Genomic DNA, 20,074 nt, shown 5'->3' with positions numbered 1-20,074 from the left:
CTGTTAGGGTTTTGCTGGGATTCGAACCTGGTTCGTTGGTGTGATGATCCAGCAAACCCCCACTAGGCCACCAGGGGGATGACTCAAATGCAGAGGCGTGAGGCGGAAGTAGAAAAAGAATCAAAAGGTTTATTTATACTATATACACTATATACAGGGCAAAACAAAAAACAACAAAGAGTATAATCTAACACTGGGAAGACAAAGGGAAAAATAAAATATCAAAAGTTTAAGGTCCAAAAAGGAAAAGGCAAAAATGCAAAAGCTCAGAAGATCCAAAAACAGTCACTACTAAATCCAAAAGAAAGCAAAGTGCAAAACCAAGAACACAGTACAAAGGAAACTGGAGATAAACATAGCAGCACAAAGACTCCGTGACAAGAGGACTGAACTCAGGGGTATAAATACACAAACTAATTAAGGACACAGGTGAAGATAATCAGGACAAACAGGCAATTAACAAAAACACAAAACACAGGAACAGTGGCGGCCTCTAGAGGCCAAAATAAACATGACATGAAAAGGAAATAACAGCGGCCTCTAGAGGCCAAAACAGTCCTAGTCCTAACAGGACCCCCCCCCCCCCCCCCAGGAGCGTCTCCTGACGTTCCCAGGGTGATCCGGATGGGCCGAATGGAAGTCCCGACATAGTTCTTTATCAAGGACATCCCGAGCAGGAACCCAGCAGCGCTCCTCAGGACCACAGCCCTCCCAGTCCACCAGATATTGCAACCCGCCGCGGACCCGGCGGGAGTCAAGCAGGCAATGCACAGTGAACACAGTCTGCCCCTGGAAGATGCGGGGGGGTGGGGGGTTCCTAGGGGCAGGGGCATACGTAGACGTCAGTACGGGCCGCAACAGGGAAACATGGAAAGTGGGGTTGATCCTCAGAGTCCGGGGCAACTGGAGCCGGTAGGAGACAGGGTTCACCCTGCTCACCACCTTGAAGGGGCCAATGTAGCGAGGAGCAAGCTTGCGGTTCTCCACCCGCAGCGGAAGGTCCTTAGTGGACAGCCAAACCCGCTGCCCAGGGCGGAAAGTGTGCACAGGTCTTCTATGGCGGTTGGCCTGAGTCTGGTTGGTTCTGGAGGTCTGTATGAGGGTCTTCCTGACCTTACTCCAGGTCTTGCGACACCGTCTCACATATTGGTTGACCGAGGGCACCCCCGCGTCCTCCTCCTGGTCCGGGAACAGAGGTGGCTGGAACCCGAATTGGCACTGGAATGGCGACAGCTTGGTGGCCGATGACTGCAGGGTGTTGTGGGCGTACTCTGCCCATGGCAGCCAGGTGCTCCACGATGTCGGGTTATCCATAGCCAGGCCTCGCAGGGTGGTTTCCAGGTCCTGGTTGAGCCTCTCCGTCTGACCATTGGACTGTGGGTGAAACCCAGAGGAGAGGCTGGCAGTGGCTCCGATGACCTTGCAGAACCCGTGCCACACTCGGGAGGAGAACTGGGGCCCTCGGTCTGAGACGATGTCCTGTGGAAGACCAAAGACTCGGAAGACATGATTGAACATAAGTTTAGCTGTTTCAAGAGCAGAGGGGAGTTTGCACTGTGGTATGAAGCGGCAGGCCTTGGAGAATCTGTCAACTATGACCAAAATGACCGTGTTACCTTGTGACTCAGGGAGACCCGTGATGAAGTCGACTGCCACGTGGGACCAGGGACGCTGGGGAATGGTCAGAGGATGCAGGAGACCCTGGGGACGCTGTCATGGGTTCTTGGTTCTGGTGCAAACCTCACAGGACAGGACAAATGACCTTACTTCCTTCTCCATGTTAGGCCACCAGAAGCGTCTTTTCAGGAAGTCCAGGGTCCTTCGAGCTCCCGGGTGGGCGGTGAGAGGGGAAGAGTGACCCCACTGGAGAACCTTGGCCCGGGCTTGATGTGGGACGTACAAGAGGCCCGGTGGCCCCGTCCCAGGACCGGGGTCCTGGCGTTGGGCTCGTCGAACAGCCTCCTCAATACCCCAGCGGACAGGGGCCACAATCCGGGACACCGGGATAATAGGCCCAACTTCCTTCTCCCTATTAGTGGCAGAGAACAGCCTGGACAGTGCGTCAGGTTTGGTGTTCTTGGAGCCGGGGCGGTACGAGAGGGTGAAGTCAAACCGACTGAAAAACAGGGCCCACCTAGCCTGTCGAGGGTTCAGTCTCTTGGCTTGCTGGAGGTACTCCAGGTTCTTGTGGTCAGTCCAAACCAGGAATGGATGTTGCGCTCCCTCCAGCCAGTGCCTCCACTCCTCAAGGGCCAGTTTGACCGCTAGCAGTTCTCGATCCCCCACATCATACCGGGACTCCGCAGGACTCAGGCGGTGGGAGAAGTAAGCGCAGGGGTGCAGCTTTCCTTCTGAACGTTGAGAGAGCACCGCGCCGACACCACTGTCCGAGGCGTCCACCTCCACGATGAATGGTTGGGAGGTGTCCGGGAGGACCAGAATGGGTGCCGTGCAGAAGCGGTCCTTGAGGTCTTTGAACGCCTTTTCCACCTGAGGAGACCAGACATAAGATCCACCTGTCCTTTTGGTGAGGTCTGACATGGGTGCTGCCACAGAACTGAAGTTCCTGATGAACTTGCGGTAGAAGTTAGCGAAACCTAAGAACCGCTGAACTTCCTTAACGGACTTGGGAGTAGGCCAATCCCGGACGGCCAGGGTCTTGGCAGGGTCCATTTGGAGCTGGCCTGTCCGTACAATAAATCCCAGAAAGGAGACCTCGGGAACATGAAATTCGCATTTCTGGGCCTTGGCGAACAGATTGTTCTGTAGCAGCCTCTGGAGAACCTGGCGGACATGGTGGCGGTGCTCCTGCATGGTCTTGGAAAAGATAAGGATGTCGTCGAGGTAGACAAAAACGTACAGGTTAATCATGTCCCTTAAGATGTCGTTGATTAGGGCCTGAAAAACAGCTGGTGCGTTGGTGAGTCCGAAGGGCATCACCTGGTATTCGTAGTGCCCAGACGGGGTGTTAAAGGCAGTCTTCCACTCGTCTCCCTGTCGGATACGGATGAGGTGGTATGCGTTCCATAGGTCCAACTTGGTGAAGACGGTGGAGCCTTGGAGCAGGTCGAAAGCAGTGGACATCAGCGGAAGGGGATATCGGTTGTGCACAGTGATCTTGTTCAGGCCCCTGTAGTCAATGCATGGTCGGAGCCCCCCATCCTTCTTGCCGACAAAGAAGAAGCCGGCTCCAGCAGGTGAGGTGGAGGGTCAAATGAACCCAGAGACCAGAGCATCTTTGAGGTATTCCTCCATGGCCTTGCGTTCCGGCTGAGAGAGCGAAAACAGTCTGCCACGAGGAGGGGTAGTCCCAGGGAGCAAGTCGATGGCACAGTCGTAGGCCCGGTGCGGAGGAAGAACGGCGGCCCTGCTCTTGCTGAATACCTCCTTGAGATCCCAGTACTCTGTGGGAACTTGAGATAACTCTGTGAGATCAGGGGGCTCGGCAGGAGACACAGGAGAGCTAGAGAGCAGACAAGAGGCATGGCATGCAGGACCCCATTCCACAACCTGGCTTGTTACCCAGTCTATGCGAGGGTTGTGGCGAGTAAGCCAAGGAAGGCCTAGAATGACTGGGAACTCAGGTGAAGGAATCAGGTGCAGGGATATTTCTTCCTTGTGACCTTGAGACTGGAGGAAGACTGGAGAAGTAACTTGGGTGACTCTTCCATCACCTAACGCTTGGCCATCGAGGGCAGACACAGACAGTGGGACTTCAAGAGGTGCAGTAGCAATATTGATGCTTTGGGCGAAGTGAATATCCATAAAGTTCCCAGCCGCCCCTGAGTCTAACAAAGCTTGACAAGAGTGGACAGACTCACCCCAGGAGATGGAGACCGGGATGTAGATTCCTTGGCCAGGGAGTCCGGGAGAGAGGGTAGGCCCCATCACAACCCTCCCTCGGCTGGACGGGGCGGTCCTTTTCCCAAGAGTTCGGGACATGATGCTCGGAAATGACCCGGCTTGCCACAGTAGATGCAGCACTTGTCCCTCCTTCTGCGCTCCCTCTCAGATGCGGAGAGGCGAGTACGACCCACTTGCATGGGTTCTGGACAGTCACTGAAGGAGGTAGACGGTCTCCAGGTAGAGGTAGGGAGGCTGGGGGGGCTCAAGGCTTGGTGGCGTTCTCTCATCCTGTTGTCCAGACGAATAGCATGTGAGATGAGGGTTTCGAGGTCACTTGGGCATCCAATAGAGGCCAGACCGTCCTTGATGGGGTCAGACAGACCATGGTGGAAGGCTGACACCAGGGCAGTCTCGTTCCATCCACTTACTGCTGCGAGCGTTCGGAACGAGATGGCGTAATCTGCGACGCTTCCTCCTTGCAGGATGGACATGAGCTTTCGGGCTGCGTCGGTACTGATGTCCGCCTGATCGAAGACCCGAAGCATCTCTTCAGAGAACCGCTGGAAATCAAGGCACTCAGGTCCCTGTCTTTGCCAGATAGCAGTAGCCCAGGCTCACGCCTTACCAGATAATAAGGTGATCACAAAGGCAATCTTGCGGCGATCCGTAGTGTAGGTGGTAGGCTGAAGCTCAAAGGTGAGTTGACACTGGGTAAGGAACTCTCAGCACTCACTGTGCTTGCCGTCGTACCTCTGTGGTGCAGGAAGGCTGGGTTCGCGAGGTGAAGAAGGCAGCATGGCAGGAGGCACAGGAGCAGGAGCGGGAGCTGGGGCTGGATCAGGAGATGCAGGCAGAGATGTCAGCTGTGCCAGGGTTTTCCCGATTTGCTGAAGCAGTTCCTCGTGGTGAGCAAGGGCCTCACATTGGCTGGTGAGCGTCCGTCCATGAGCGTCCATGGTCGCTCCGAAGCGTGTCAAAGCTGCCATAATTCCCTGAAGGTTGGCCGGGTAGACAGTTGAAGTAGCCTCTGCTGAGTCGGTCATGACGGAGTCTTTCTGTTAGGGTTTTGCTGGGATTCGAACCTGGTTCGTTGGTGTGATGATCCAGCAAACCCCCACTAGGCCACCAGGGGGATGACTCAAATGCAGAGGCGGAAGTAGAAAAAGAATCAAAAGGTTAATTTATACTATATACACTATATACAGGGCAAAACAAAAAACAACAAAGAGTATAATCTAACACTGGGAAGACAAAGGGAAAAATAAAATATCAAAAGTTTAAGGTCCAAAAAGGAAAAGGCAAAAATGCAAAAGCTCAGAAGATCCAAAAACAGTCACTACTAAATCCAAAAGAAAGCAAAGTGCAAAACCAAGAACACAGTACAAAGGAAACTGGAGATAAACATAACAGCACAAAGACTCCGTGACAAGAGGACTGAACTCAGGGGTATAAATACACAAACTAATTAAGGACACAGGTGAAGATAATCAGGACAAACAGGCAATTAACAAAAACACAAAACACAGGAACAGTGGCGGCCTCTAGAGGCCAAAATAAACATGACATGAAAAGGAAATAACAGCGGCCTCTAGAGGCCAAAACAGTCCTAGTCCTAACACCCTCACTGCTCTACGCAATGACAGCACCCTAATTGTACGGTCAGCAGATAAGGGTGGCGCTGTTGTTATTCAGAATTTGTCTGACTATGAATCTGAAAATATATACAGTTGAATGACACCAATTTTTACATGAAATTGTCCTCCGACCCTATGAGCCAATTTAAGTTTAATGTTTATGACAGATTGAAAATATGGCTGGAATCAAGTGACATTAAAAAATTTGAATTTGATTTCATGATGAATGATTTCCCCATTATCCCTGTGATTTACACTCTACCTAAGATCCACAAATCACTTGCTATTCCCTTAGTGGGTAGGCCCATTATCAGCAGTATAGGATCTCTGACTTCTAACATTTCCACTTTTGTTGATCAATGTTTAAAACCATGTCATTGCTTTGCCATCGTACACAAGAGATTCCATAGATCTCATTAATAAACTGAAGTCTATTATACTACCTAAATCAGGACTGCCTTCTTGCCATGTTTGATGTTACTAGCCTCTATACAAACATCCCACATAGTGGGGGTTTAGACGCAGTAGCTTTTTTCCTTAATCAAATGCCATCTATGAGCAAACCCAGTACCGAATGTGTTACTGACTTGACTGAATTAGTTCTAACTTTAATTTTTTTTTCTTTTTAAGAATGAGTTCTGCGGCGGCACGGTGGTGTAGTGGTTAGCGCTGTCGCCTCACAGCAAGAAGGTCCGGGTTCGAGCCCCGGGGCCGGCGAGGGCCTTTCTGTGCGGAGTTTGCATGTTCTCCCCGTGTCCGCGTGGGTTTCCTCCGGGTGCTCCGGTTTCCCCCACAGTCCAAAGACATGCAGGTTAGGTTAACTGGTGACTCTAAATTGAGCGTAGGTGTGAATATGAGTGTGAATGGTTGTCTGTGTCTATGTGTCAGCCCTGTGATGACCTGGCGACTTGTCCAGGGTGAACCCCGCCTTTCGCCCATAGTCAGCTGGGATAGGCTCCAGCTTGCCTGCGACCCTGTAGAAGGATAAAGCGGCTAGAGATAATGAGATGAGATGAGAAGAATGAGTTCTATTTACAAACAAAGGGAACGGCGATGGGAAACACCATGGATCCCAACTATGCAAATCTCTATATGGGTCTGTTTGAAAACAAATTTGTCCTGAATCCAGTAATAAACATGTTTTATTCTAATATTCTTCTATATAAATGCTACATTGATGATATCTTTATAATCTGGACAGGGACCACTGACACTCTTGGGCAATTCCATCAGTATCTAAACCAGTGAACATTTGAACTTTACCCTTGAATTTAGTCCAGTAGAAATTAGTTTCCTAGATGTCAGGATTATCAAAACAAGATCTTATTTTACAGACTGATTTATACAGGAAACCTACGGACAGGAATATTATATTACGGGGAGACAGTTTTCACCCTACTCACCTCATTAAGAGTCTTCCTGTAAGTCAGTTTCACCGGATTAGACAAATATGTAGCTCTGATGCGAGTTATGAACATCAAGCTAAGATTTTAAGAGAGAGATTCTTGGATAGGGACTATAAACAAGAATGGATTGACTCTGTGGCGAATAGATTCAGTACTGTTACTCAGGATGAATCTTACAGCCTAACGCTAAAATAAAAAAAAAAAAAAAACGTAATCCCATCTTCTGTGTGACTAAATATTCCCCATTGGGATTTGAGTTCAAAAGGATTACACAGAAACACTGGCATATAGTGAAATCTGATCCAAGACTTATCAATGTTTTTACTGAACCACCTAGACTGGTCTACAGACGCCCACCCAGTATTAGAGACCAGGTAGTGAGAGTCCATATACCGGCTAGCAGACACACAGGAACCATCAACATCCCAGATGGGAACTACAAATGTGGGGGCTGCGCACAGTGTGGCTATACCACAGAATGTAAGACATGCACACATCCACATAGTGGTAAGCATTTAAAGATCTGTGGGGCAATTACCTGTAGCATCACTTTTGTTTATTTAATTAAATGCCCCTGTGGTCTTGGATATGTTGGTAAAACCTGCAGGGCCCTTCGTACACGCGTTAGTGAACATCGTAGTAATATAAGATGTGGGGATGAAAAAAAACCTGCGGCACTACATTTTAGAAAAGCAGGACAGTATTAGTTCTCTGCGCTATGTGGGCATTGAAAAAGTGGAACGGCCACCTAGAGGTGGTAATTATGAACGATTACTCTTACAACATGAAACTTTCCACATATACGCCCTCAATACTACAGCACCATATGGACTAAATGAAGAGTTTGACCTCAAGCCTTTATGAATTAATTCAGTCTGTACTATACTCTATGTCTGACTATCACATTTGTGCTTTTTTATATATGGAATTTTTTTTTTTTTTGAAAAATCCTTTGTTTTTTGTTTTGTAGCACTTGAATAGATTTTGGGGGGAGGGTTTTGATACGCTTTTGATACTGTTTTTACTGTTTTTTTTCTAATAAGTAAGCCAAGATGGTCAATTTGTAGTATTAATATAAGAACAATGTATTGTAAAATTTGTATATTAAAATTTATTGTATGTATGTATTTTTTACACTCAAGTTTATAAATACTACTTACTCCTTGATTGGATAATTGAGAGCAATGCCTATTTTCATGGGTATACAGTGGGGCAAAAAAGTATTTAGTCAGTTACCAATTGTGCAAGTTCTCCCACTTAAAAAGATGAGAGAGGCCTGTAATTTTCATCATAGGTACACTTCAACTATGAGAGACAGAATGGGGGGAAAGAATCCAGGAAATCGCATTGATTTTTAAAGAATTTATTTGCAAATTATGGTGGAAAATAAGTATTTGGTCAATAACAAAAGTTCATCTCAATACTTTGTTATATACCCTTTGTTGGCAATGACAGAGGTCAAACGTTTTCTGTAAGTCTTCACAAGGTTTTCACACACTGTTGCTGGTATTTTGGCCCATTCCTCCATGCAGATCTCCTCTAGAGCAGTGATGTTTTGGGGCTGTCGCTGGGCAACACAGACTTTCAACTCCCTCCAAAGATTTTCTATGGGGTTGAGATCTGGAGACTGGCTAGGCCACTCCAGGACCTTGAAATGCTTCTTACGAAGCCACTCCTTCGTTGCCCGGGCGGTGTGTTTGGGATCATTGTCATGCTGAAAGACCCAGCCACGTTTTATCTTCAATGCCCTTGCTGATGGAAGGAGGTTTTCACTCAAAATCTCACGATACATGGCCCCATTCATTCTTTCCTTTACACGGATCAGTCGTCCTGGTCCCTTTGCAGAAAAACAGCCCCAAAGCATGATTTTTCCACCCCCATGCTTCACAGTAGGTATGGTGTTCTTTGGATGCAACTCAGCATTCTTTCTCCTCCAAACACGACAAGTTGAGTTTTTACCAAAAAGTTCTATTTTGGTTTCATCCGACCATATGACATTCTCCCAATCCTCTTCTGGATCATCCAAATGCTCTCCAATTTTGTTTCTGGTGTCCTTTGGCAGCTCTTTCGTCTTGGCCATAGTGGAGTTTGGAGTGTGACTGTTTGAGGTTGTGGACAGGTGTCTTTTATACTGATAATGAGTTTAAACAGGTGCCATTAATACAGGTAACGAGTGGAGGACAGAGGAGCCTCTTAAAGAAGAAGTTACAGGTCTGTGAGAGCCAGAAATTTTGCTTGTTTGTAGGTGACCAAATACTTATTTTACTGAGGAATTTACCAATTAATTCATTAAAAATCCTACAATGTGATTTCCTGGATTCTTTCCCCCCATTCTGTCTCTCATAGTTGAAGTGTACCTATGATGAAAATTACAGGCCTCTCTCATCTTTTTAAATGGGAGAACTTGCACAATTGGTGGCTGACTAAATACTTTTTTGCCCCACTGTATATCCCCTCCCACCCTTTGTTATTGTTAACACCTGACAAAGACCTACTACGGTCAAAACGTTCTGTATCTATCAATAAAATCACTGAGAGCAGCAGCGACAGCGTGCGGGTATATTTTTTCTTTTTAATTGACGGACTTTTTACCCTGCACCTGTAAAAAGTTGGATGTGCATGCACTCTCTACTACAACCACTACAAACCTGACCAGAGAAGGCCCCATCCACCAAAACTCACAGACCGGGCAAGGAGGGCATTAATCAGAGTGTAGCAGTCATTGGGTCCAAAAACACGATAGAGAGTCTCGACTGATGCATAAGGTTTCCTTTATTTAAGTCTGCCACAACAAGATGACAAACTTTAATCCATATTGTCCTTACAGCACCATGAAAACTGTTTTAAAACAAACATTTCACGAACTTATTTCCACGCCACACCTCTCAAAATAAATACCAAGTTAAATCTCAAAATTACACACTGTTGAAATTTCTACACATAATGGTTCTATAAGTTACAAATCTTAGACAAACATCATACCTCACTGTGCTCTCCAAGGAATGAAAATATGATAGTCCTTTCTTCCATCATTAAATGTGCAAACAGGTACAATGCAATAGTCCTTTCTTCTGTCATTAAAACATGCATCGAAGACAAAGCTCAAAAGTTGTGCAAATGAAGTGCAAAATGCTGATAATAATCCCAGCAGGCCCAAGCAAAGTAGTGTTCACCTGCCAACTACCTTGAAGACTGTGCAAAACTACGGCACTACCGTCAGGACAAATTAACACTACAAGCACATAGTATTTCCAGGTAAATTCACACATACAGATCATATTAAAAGACATACAAAATTCAGAATATTTATGATCTGAAAATAAATTACAGACATATTTTGCTCATAACTCAATCCATGTTCCCCTTTCCTTTTTCAATATCAAACAGCACAAAGACAAAACCTCATTATGGTCCTTTACACTCCCATCAATCATTTCATGATAAATCATTCATGATTTATGTAGTGTTTAAGAGCTTAAAGGCCATTTAACCATTGAATTGTGCAAATAAACATAGGATTGTATTACGTGAAGGGCTAGGTATTCATGTCTGTGTAAACATGTGCATCTTATTATCTGTAGCCGCTTTATCCTGTTCTACAGGGTCATGAGCAAGCTGGAGCCTATCCCAGCTGACTACGGGCGAAAGGCGGGGTTCACCCTGGACAAGTCGCCAGGTCATCACAGGGCTGACACATAGACACAGACAACCATTCACACTCACATTCACACCTACGCTCAATTTAGAGTCACCAGTTAACCTAACCTGCATGTCTTTGGACTGTGGGGGAAACCGGAGCACCCGGAGGAAACCCACGCGGACACGGGGAGAACATGCAAACTCCGCACAGAAAGGCCCTCGCCGGCCACTGGGTTCGAACCCGGACCTTCTTGCTGTGAGGCGACAGCGCTAACCACTACACCACCGTGACGCCCCATTTCAGACATGATATGGCTAAATGTTCTGTTTATTTTTGTTTTGCCAGCAGAAATAGATCTCAAAGAAGCCACACCCACTTGGCTAGCTGGCCAGCTAGCTCACATTGATTTATACTACTGTATATTTTCTTGAAAGGTGCTTCGGGTAAAACTGACACCCCTTCTGTTTCTTCTTCACTGGGCAAGCTTTCATATTTAAAAAAAATAAATTAATTAATTAAAAAATTATATTTTACATATATATAGATATAGGCGGCATGGTGGTGTAGTGGTTAGTGCTGTCGCCTCACAGCAAGAAGGTCCGGGTTCGAGCCCCGTGGCCAGCGAGGGCCTTTCTGTGCGGAGTTTGCATGTTCTCCCCGTGTCTGCGTGGGTTTCCTCCGGGTGCTCCGGTTTCCCCCACAGTCCAAAGACATGCAGGTTAGGTTAACTGGTGACTCTAAATTGAGCGTAGGTGTGAATGTGAGTGTGAATGGTTGTCTGTGTCTATGTGTCAGCCCTGTGATGACCTGGCGACTTGTCCAGGGTGAACCCCGCCTTTCGCCCGTAGTCAGCTGGGATAGGCTCCAGCTCGCCTGCGACCCTGTAGAAGGATAAAGCGGCTACAGATAATGAGATGAGATGAGGATAATGTTTTTTTTTTTAAGTCAACATAATTAAGCCATTATTTCCAAGTCTGTCTGCCATTTCCAAACTTAAGACAAATGAAGCTCATCACATGAAATCTGTCCTAAATCAGAAAATTCAGATGAAATTCACAAAGAGATTATTTCAGAAGCGCAAACTCTGCCCCCAAAATGTAGACAAACGCAGCCGCCTTCTCCACAATGAAACAAGTTAGAATGACAATAATACGCTGAATGTCATGATGTCAAATAACTGTATAGAGCTGTAGTCAAGACCACCTAAACTGAGCCCAAGTCATGACCAAAAATGCAGTGGATTCCGAGATGAGACCAAGAGCTTCAAAAATTGGTCTCAAGACTGGTCTCGAGTGTTAAAGCACTGTGTATTTGTACAAAATGCAATAATGTAAAAGCAACAAATTGATAAGCAAAATTTGATCTTCGCTAGTCTTCTGTCTTCATTTGATAGCAGTGGAAGTGATAGAGTGAAGAAGGAAGGAAGAACTGCCCAGTGTACAGACATGGGAGGGCTAATGCTGTTAAATCGGATGCATTCCCCCTTATTGCTCCTCATCATAAATTCAATTTCCTCTGTTGAGAAACTACTTATGAGCGGATATCCATTCCAAGAAAAAAGGAGCAAATTTCTATACATTGAAACAAAACAAGAAAAGAAACAAAACAAGAAAAGAAACAAAAGAAGTAAAAGAAAGATAACCTGACAATATAATTACAAAAATGAACACAAGTAGCCTATTGGCTTAGTAAAAATGTAAATAAACTAATAATAATTAGTATAAAATATGGAGTTGATTATAGAAAGTCACACATGCTGATTGTTCAAGAAATTTGGATTATTTAACAGTTATTCCATGAAATCGAGTTGTATATGAGCTGATAGGCGGCGAGGCGCGTAGCACCAAGTTGTCTATAATTCATGTACGATGAGATTGAGTAGAATAACTTTTATTCTCTCCACATTCACTGGATTTTGAGAAAGAGCATTTTTATTTAAATTTTTTGCAAATTCAATAAATAAAAACTTTATACAAAACATCTGAAAAAATCATTTCTGCTTAGAATGTAAACAAACCAGTGAAATGACAGGAGCAATTTGTGAAAAATGCGATAATTCTTGAAAAAAAAAGAGAAGTTCAAATCGTCAAATACTTTTATTCCATACTTTGTTGCTTTTTTTTCTATTTTGGGGGTTTTTGTTTCCGAGTAGAGTTTTTATTTCATCCTCGGTTGGTTCAGCAACACACTCCACCATTTAGTTTTTCTCTACTCATGGTATATGAACTGATATCCTAGTAGTCGAGTAGCCAAATCAGAGTGCACGATTGCTCATATCCAGTGAATGTGGATAGAATATTTCTTGATGATCACCTCGAGCGACTCAGCAAAATGGCGTCCAATCGCTTCGTCACCGTAAGTGAGGAAGAATTACAGACGATGAAAGAAAATGCTGTTCCTAAAAGCACTAAAGATGCTCCAAAGTTTGGTCTAAAACTATTCAAAGGGAAGGTGGGATTGTGATTTATTTGATCGATTTCAAAACTAAATATTTAGTGTGACTCGGCATCAATATGTTTTTCCGGTTTCCGGTTGAGTACGTTGTGCGCATTCTGGCTGCCGCTTCTCACCAGAGCTTTATTTTATTTTCTCTGCTTTTTTTATTTTAATTTTTTTTTCTTTTTTCTGTGTTTGATGCTCATTTGAGTGTTTTTGTCTGCCGGTTGTGGTGTAGCTCCGGACCCAGTTTTGCACGTCAGTTCCCTCCAGACCTCGGGTCGCTGTGGGTGATGCCTGTGCTCCCAGCTATGGACTGCAGTGAGCTCGTTGCTCATTTTAACATCGTGGTTGTCCAGCGCTCTGTGCTTTAATGCTTGGCGTGATGTTCTGAGTGATGTTGCTCGGTGGCGTCGCGGCGGCTGTGCAGGTGGTTTGGGACATACCAGCGCTCTGCATGGCGGTGCTTCTGTGCTTGCTTTGTGGATCCATGGCGTGGTGTTCGAGCGATGTTGCTGGTGGCGTCACGGCGGCTGTGCTGGAGATGTGCGACTTGTTTTCGTGCACCCTTTGGTGGGACTGTGGCCGCTACACCACTGGAATGACATCCTGACCTCTATTTGGTGGACTTTTTTTTTTCCCCTGCTTATTATTGTAAAGCGACCTTGGGTTTTGAGAAAGGCACTATATAAATTGAATATATTATTACGTGCCAAGTCTGCACCGCAAAGTTATTACATTTGCGTGTTGCTTTTGAAGATTGAAATAATTTTTCATATGATTTTTTAAAAATAATTTAAATAAATCACTTGTGTATTTATTGTAAAAAAAATTATTTGCCTCAGGTTCAGTGAATATCAGTGAATAATAACCTCCACTTTGTTGCCGTTATTATTCACCGATATTCACTTCACCTTTGGCGAAAAATTGTTAAATGTTCTGACCTTTGGAGAGGTTGAAGGTCGGGCTTTTACTGTACTGGTTGTGCAGGAAGAATCCTCTCAGGAAGTTGAACACACTGCAGATCATGGGACGACCGTGCATAAAGTTGCTGAGCATCGAAGCCTGTGAACTGAGCCGCATGGTATCCAGGGTCGACCGCTTATCATCCGTCTCTACATGCCACAACACACATCACTGAGGATTAGTTACTCTTAGTTCCAAAGATTAGTTCCAAGTGATTTCATCACTTAATGCACTTAAGAACATGCATTGAATTTGCATTGCTTGATACATATGAGACAAACAGTCGTAATGTATTGAAGTATGGGGTCATATTCAACGTCTGTATAATTAACTTTATTCTATTGGCTTAAAGTGCTGATGACACGTTTGACATCTTTGGCGATTGTTTTGTTTTTGACATCTTTGGACAAAAATTAATTCCTGATGATCCATACATTAATTCACGAAGGCGCCTATTTTACAAGTTATGATAAAAAACGCGGCTATTTGGGCAAATTTGACTGGGCTGCAGCACCCAGGAGACGAATGAGGAGGAGGAGCTATATGACGTCAGCGAAAGAACCTTCCTCCTAACTTACCAGTTTGTTGTTGATGCGACAGATGTTCAGTTTATCATTATTAGTATTTTTATTATACATACATATATATATATACACACACACACACACACACACACACACACACACACACACACATACATACACACACAGTGGTGCTTGAAAGTTTGTGAACCCTTTAGAATTTTCTATATTTCTGCATAAATATGACCTAAAACATCATTGGATTTTCACACAAGTCCTAAAAGTAGATAAAGAGAACCCAGTTAAACAAATGAGACAAAAATATTATCGTTGGTCATTTATTTATTGAGGAAAATGATCCAATATTACATATCTGTGAGTGTCAAAAGTATGTGACCCTTTGCTTTCAGTATCTGGTGTGACCCCCTTGTGCAGCAATAACTGCAACTAAACGTTTGCGGTAACTGTTGATCAGTCCTGCACACTGGCTTGGAGGAATTTTAGCCCGTTCCTCTGTACACAACAGCTTCAACTCTGGGATGTTGGTGGGTTTCCTCACATGAACTGCTCGCTTCAGGTCCTTCCACAACATTTCCATTGAATTAAGATCAGGACTTTGACTTGGCCATTCCAAAACATTAACTTTATTCTTCTTTAACCATTCTTTGGTAGAACAACTTGTGTGCTTAGGGTCGTTGTCTTGCTGCATGACCCACCTTCTCTTGAGATTCAGTTCATGGACAGATGTCCTGATATTTTCCTTTAGAATTCGCTGGTATAATTCAGAATTCATTGTTCCATCAATGATGGCAAGCCGTCCTGGCCCAGATGCAGCAAAACAGGCCCAAACCACGATACTACCACCAACATGTTTCAATGATGGGATAAGGTTCTTATGCTGGAATCCAGTGCTTTCCTTTCTCCAAACATAACGCTTCTCATTTAAACCAAAAAGATCTATTTTGGTCTCATCCGTCCACAAAACATTTTTCCAATAGCCTTCTGGCTTGTCCACGTGATCTTTAGCAAACTGCAGATGAGCAGCAATGTTCTTTTTGGAGAGCAGTGGCTTTCTCCTTGCAACCCTGCCATGCACACCATTGTTGTTTAGTGTTCTCCTGATGGTGGACTCCTAAACATGAACATTAGCCAATGTGAGAGAGGCCTTCAGTTGCTTAGAAGTTACCCTGGGGTCCTTTTTGACCTCGCCGACTATTACATGCCTTGCTGTTGGAGTGATCTTTGTTGGTCGACCACTCCTGGGGAGGGTAACAATGGTCTTGAATTTCCTCCATTTGTACACAATCTGTCTGACTGTGGATTGGTGGAGTCCAAACTCTTTAGAGATGGTTTTGTAACCTTTTCCTGCCTGATGAGCATCAACAACGCTTTTTCTGAGGTCCTCAGAAATCTCCTTTGTTCGTGCCATGATACACTTCCACAAACATGTGTTGTGAAGATCAGACTTTGATAGATCCCTGTTCTTTAAATAAAACAGGGTGCCCACTCACACCTGATTGTCATCCCATTGATTGAAAACACCTGATTCTAATTTCACCTTCAAATTAACTGCTAATCGTAGAGGTTCATATACTTTTGCCACTCACAGATATGTAATATTGGATCATTTTCCTCAATAAATAAAAGACCAACTATAATATTTTTGTCTCATTTGTTTAGCTGGGTTCTCTATCTTCTTTTAGGACTTGTGTGAAAATCTGATGATGTTTTAGGTCATATTTATGCAGAAATATAGAAAATTTTAAAGGGTTCACAAACTTTCAAGCACCACTGTATATATTATATATATATATATATATATATATATATATATATATATATATATATAAAGTTATTATGCCTTCGCGTTGTGTTGCCGGCTTTTGCTCCAAAACCCACAAGGATGGGGTAAGTTTATTCAAGTTTCCCAGAGATCCTGAGCTGCATGCGAAGTGGGTGAAGCAAGTCAGGCGCACTCGTGACAAGTGGGAGCCCTCACCAACATCCGTCCTGTGCTCTGAACACTTTGATTTGGATTGTTTTGACACCCTTCCCAGCTTAAAGGAATCTCTTGGGTGTGCAGTTCAGCACAAATGTGTGTTACTACCATCAGCAGTGCCTACAGTATTCCGGAGGGGGTCTACTAGTAGCTATGCCGGATCCAGCAGTCGCCTGGGACAAGCCGACTCCTCCAAAGACAGTCCAACTGTCAGAACATGTGTTGAGAAACGACATAAGATAAAGGTACGTAGAGCTATAGAGTGCTCCGACATGATGCTAAAAATAGTAACCATGCGGTCTGCGCGGCCATCTTGGAAGTGACTCGCTCCAGAGCGCTCAGAGTACACATCATAGAGTACACATTCATGATAATCATAAATGTAATCATAAAGTCGGCGTGATATCAGTCATGTATTTGCTTGTGAAAGCTTGTTTCTCAAAGCAAACACTGAGGGAAAGCTAACTTAGCCAGACAAGTAGGCTACAGATTGTCATTTGCTTAAGCTGATGTAGGTTATCAAATATTTTGCTTCATTCAAGGATAAAACTAAGAAGCCATAAACTAGAAGACGTGCCTGCCAATATTATCCTAAATGTATCACGGATCAGGCATAGTCATAAGCTTATTATGTTAGCCGTTTGCATGCTCCATTAGGAACTATGTATTCAGTGTAGCATACGGCTTACATGATATAAGCAGTGTTTACACATGCAAGACAACAATACACAATATTAAAATATTGATTCCGTAACATTTTGAATAAATACGGGTTGACCTACCAATCCTTGTTATGTTCAATGCTGGGCTGTCTGCCTGTCCATCTCGGGGTCGGAGTCGCTCTCAGATTGCACAGTAACAGGTTCAAACCTGTACGGTTGGATGCACCCGTGTTCGTCATCACTTGATTCTTCCGATCTATCCCACTCACAACACAATTCTAGACTCCCAGAAGAGGAAGAGCTAGAGAGTTCACCGGCGTTTTCATGCGCCATTTCCATTGAGTAGAACCAGAGTAGAACAGCCAGTGAACCGCAGCGTGTTCTTCCGCTGACGTCACAACATGGCCGCGAGCCACGGACCCAGTTTTCTTGCGCTGTGCAATTAAAAGTTGGATATTCGCGTAACAACAGCTTCTTTTCACGTAATTATAACAGAAATCTAACATGTTTGCCATGTTGTATAGTTTATTTAAGAAATTGCATAGAGTCATGTTCATGTCATCAGCACTTTAAATGAGTTCAGTAATCTGAACAAACTGTAAATTACTTACAGATTATGTCTATGATGAGCTGAAAAAAACATGAGATTTGATTTATTCCTTTTTTACTGTTTACAATATTTAGGTTCATTTTAGACTGAACTTCAGCATTATCTCACAGCATCATCTCTTCAAAGGAAACATGCAGTGCTGTATAGACTGAGTGAGAGACATGAGCTTATACAGGAACAATCACTTATACAGGAAGGGACAGAGCAGGCTATACTTCCTGAGGACGCTGCGGTCCTTTAACATCTGCAGGAAACTCCTGTGGATGTTCTATCAGTCTGTGGTCGCCAGTGTCCTGCTTTACACCATGGTGTGCTGGGGGGGGGCAGCACATCCAAGAAGGACACATCCAGGCTGGACAAACTGATCAGACGGGCCGGCTCTGTGGTCGGCATGAAGCTGGACTCTCTGGTGACGGTGGCAGAGAAGAGGACTATGGACAAACTATTGAAGATCATGGACGATGCCAGTCACCCTCTGCACACCGTCATCAGCAACCAGAGGAGCCTGTTCAGTGACAGAATGCTCCTTCCCAAGTGCAGGACGAACAGACTCAAAAACTCCTTTGTCCCTCACGCCATCAGACTGTACAACTCCTCTCTGGGGGGGAGGAGGGGGAACAGGAGGACAGAGGACGGGAAGGAGCAGTAGCCTAGCCTAACAATAAGCAATACCGGACAATGCAATATAATGTGCAATATAAAGGGAAGCCTCCCAAAGGGATCAATAAAGTTTAATCTAATCTAATCTAGCTCAGTTACACAGTCTTACCGATGCTGCACACATCCTCTCCCAACCACGAAGTCCAGGACGGCATCGCTCCAGTGACGTGTGTCCAGACCTGCATGAGGTTAGCAGAGAACACACTGCTCCACATTCCTGTGCACGCAGTTTGTGAGATGAGTATTAGTTACATAATCTGACACATAGTGTGTTTTAATGAGAATTCATGAGGTGTAGTGATGGAACACTGACCCAACAGGAAGGAGACTCGTATCTCTGGTAGTTTCTTAACCAGATGACCAAGGTAGTACTCACTACCAAAATGTTCTGTAGGCACAAAGCCTCCATATTTGGGGAATCCCACTTCAAATGGAGTAAACTCACACCACTCTGTTAAAAAAACAAACAAAAAACCACCTGATTAAATGTGGAAGGTTTATCTCCATGGGACTAAAACTTTACTATACATCAGCTGGCAAAGCTCAGATCACAACAGGTTGGGTTTAATGTGCAGTCTTTACCAGCCACCATGGAGCCACCAGCATCCTTCATGTTGACAGCCGTGTAGATGGGGAGAGGGTTCTGGCCCTCAGAGACTGCCTCCTGCTGGTCAGACAGTGTAGCTGTATGTTTCTGAAGCAAAAATAGTACATATTCAGTGTTAAACATTTTTTATTCAGATAAACTGGAATTTCTAGAAGAACACGACTTGGGTGGAAACAACTTTGGATTGTAGATTGTACAGTATTTCTGAGGCATGACTTGTATTTGACACAACTGTCCAAGACATTTGTTACCAGTTCATTAAAGTTAAAATAAATTCCTCATATCTTTAAAAAAGTGCAAGTTTCTTGGACATACTGTACACCAAGTATACATAATGCTCTCCTTATGTTCTACACTGCAGAGGTCAAAGACTGAATTTTGTGGTTCCATGGTATTGTGTATCTGGTGTATTGTAGATTATTCTATCCATGTTCACTGGATATGAGCAATCGCACACTCTGATTGGCTATTCTACTATGAGGCTTCTTTATCATCCCATATAATCCCCTCGGGGGGGGGGGGGGGGTTGGGTTTCCGTATAGCCACTCTCCATTTCTTTCTGTCTGTCACTCACCCAGGTCAGGTCAATCTGCTGAGCATCCTCTTTGTTGAGATCCCCCCATCTTTTTTTTGGGTGTCCTCTGGGTCTCTTCCCTATCGCCATTCTTTCTGCTAACCGTCTAATTATTTCTGATGGATCTTTCCTCTTTGTGTGTCCATACCACCCAAGTCTGCTCTCTAGTATCTTCTCTCTCAACTATCTAACTTTTGTTCTTTCTCCGATGGTCTTATTTTGTAGCTTATCTTTCCTAGTAACCCCCTCTACAGCTCTGAGGCACCTCATCTCCACCACCTCTAGTCTGTCGAGTTGGTTCTTCACTGGCCATACTTCTGCTCCACAGAGTAGGGTTGGTCTCACTACTGTTTTGTACACTCTGCTTTTCAGTGTCTTGGGCATCCTTTTGTCATAAACCACTCCCCCAACTCTCCTCCATGCATTTCCTGTATTTTGAATCTGTGCATAGATTTCATGTTCCAAATCTCTGTTGTTCTGGATCCAACCACCGAGATACTTAAAGACAGTGGT

The 20,074-nt window shown here is 44.5% G+C and overlaps 1 protein-coding gene across 4 annotated transcripts in view; it reads right to left on the bottom strand.

Moving 5' to 3' along the window:
- pla2g4f.1 (phospholipase A2, group IVF, tandem duplicate 1) overlaps window positions 1-20,074 on the bottom strand; it is a 109,106-nt gene that overhangs the window by 8,710 nt on the left and 80,322 nt on the right. For 2 of the 4 annotated variants that reach the window (XM_060934806.1, XM_060934807.1), the window contains 4 exons: window positions 18,963-19,074; window positions 18,694-18,831; window positions 18,490-18,597; window positions 13,907-14,077 (listed from right to left, as the gene is read on the bottom strand). In XM_060934806.1, the coding sequence (XP_060790789.1) occupies window positions 13,907-14,077; window positions 18,490-18,597; window positions 18,694-18,831; window positions 18,963-19,074 (529 nt within the window). Of the gene's footprint in view, window positions 1-12,647; window positions 13,627-13,906; window positions 14,078-17,230; window positions 17,545-18,489; window positions 18,598-18,693; window positions 18,832-18,962; window positions 19,075-20,074 lie in introns of those variants that run through there. The other 2 variants (XM_060934808.1, XM_060934809.1) reach the window with 2 other exon arrangements.

This window comes from Neoarius graeffei, chromosome 11, assembly GCF_027579695.1.
Source record: "Neoarius graeffei isolate fNeoGra1 chromosome 11, fNeoGra1.pri, whole genome shotgun sequence".
NCBI classification, from domain to species: Eukaryota; Metazoa; Chordata; class Actinopteri; order Siluriformes; family Ariidae; genus Neoarius; species Neoarius graeffei.
The sequence above is the reverse complement of the archived record's forward strand: the minus strand, read 5'-3'. Positions and strand labels throughout refer to the sequence as shown.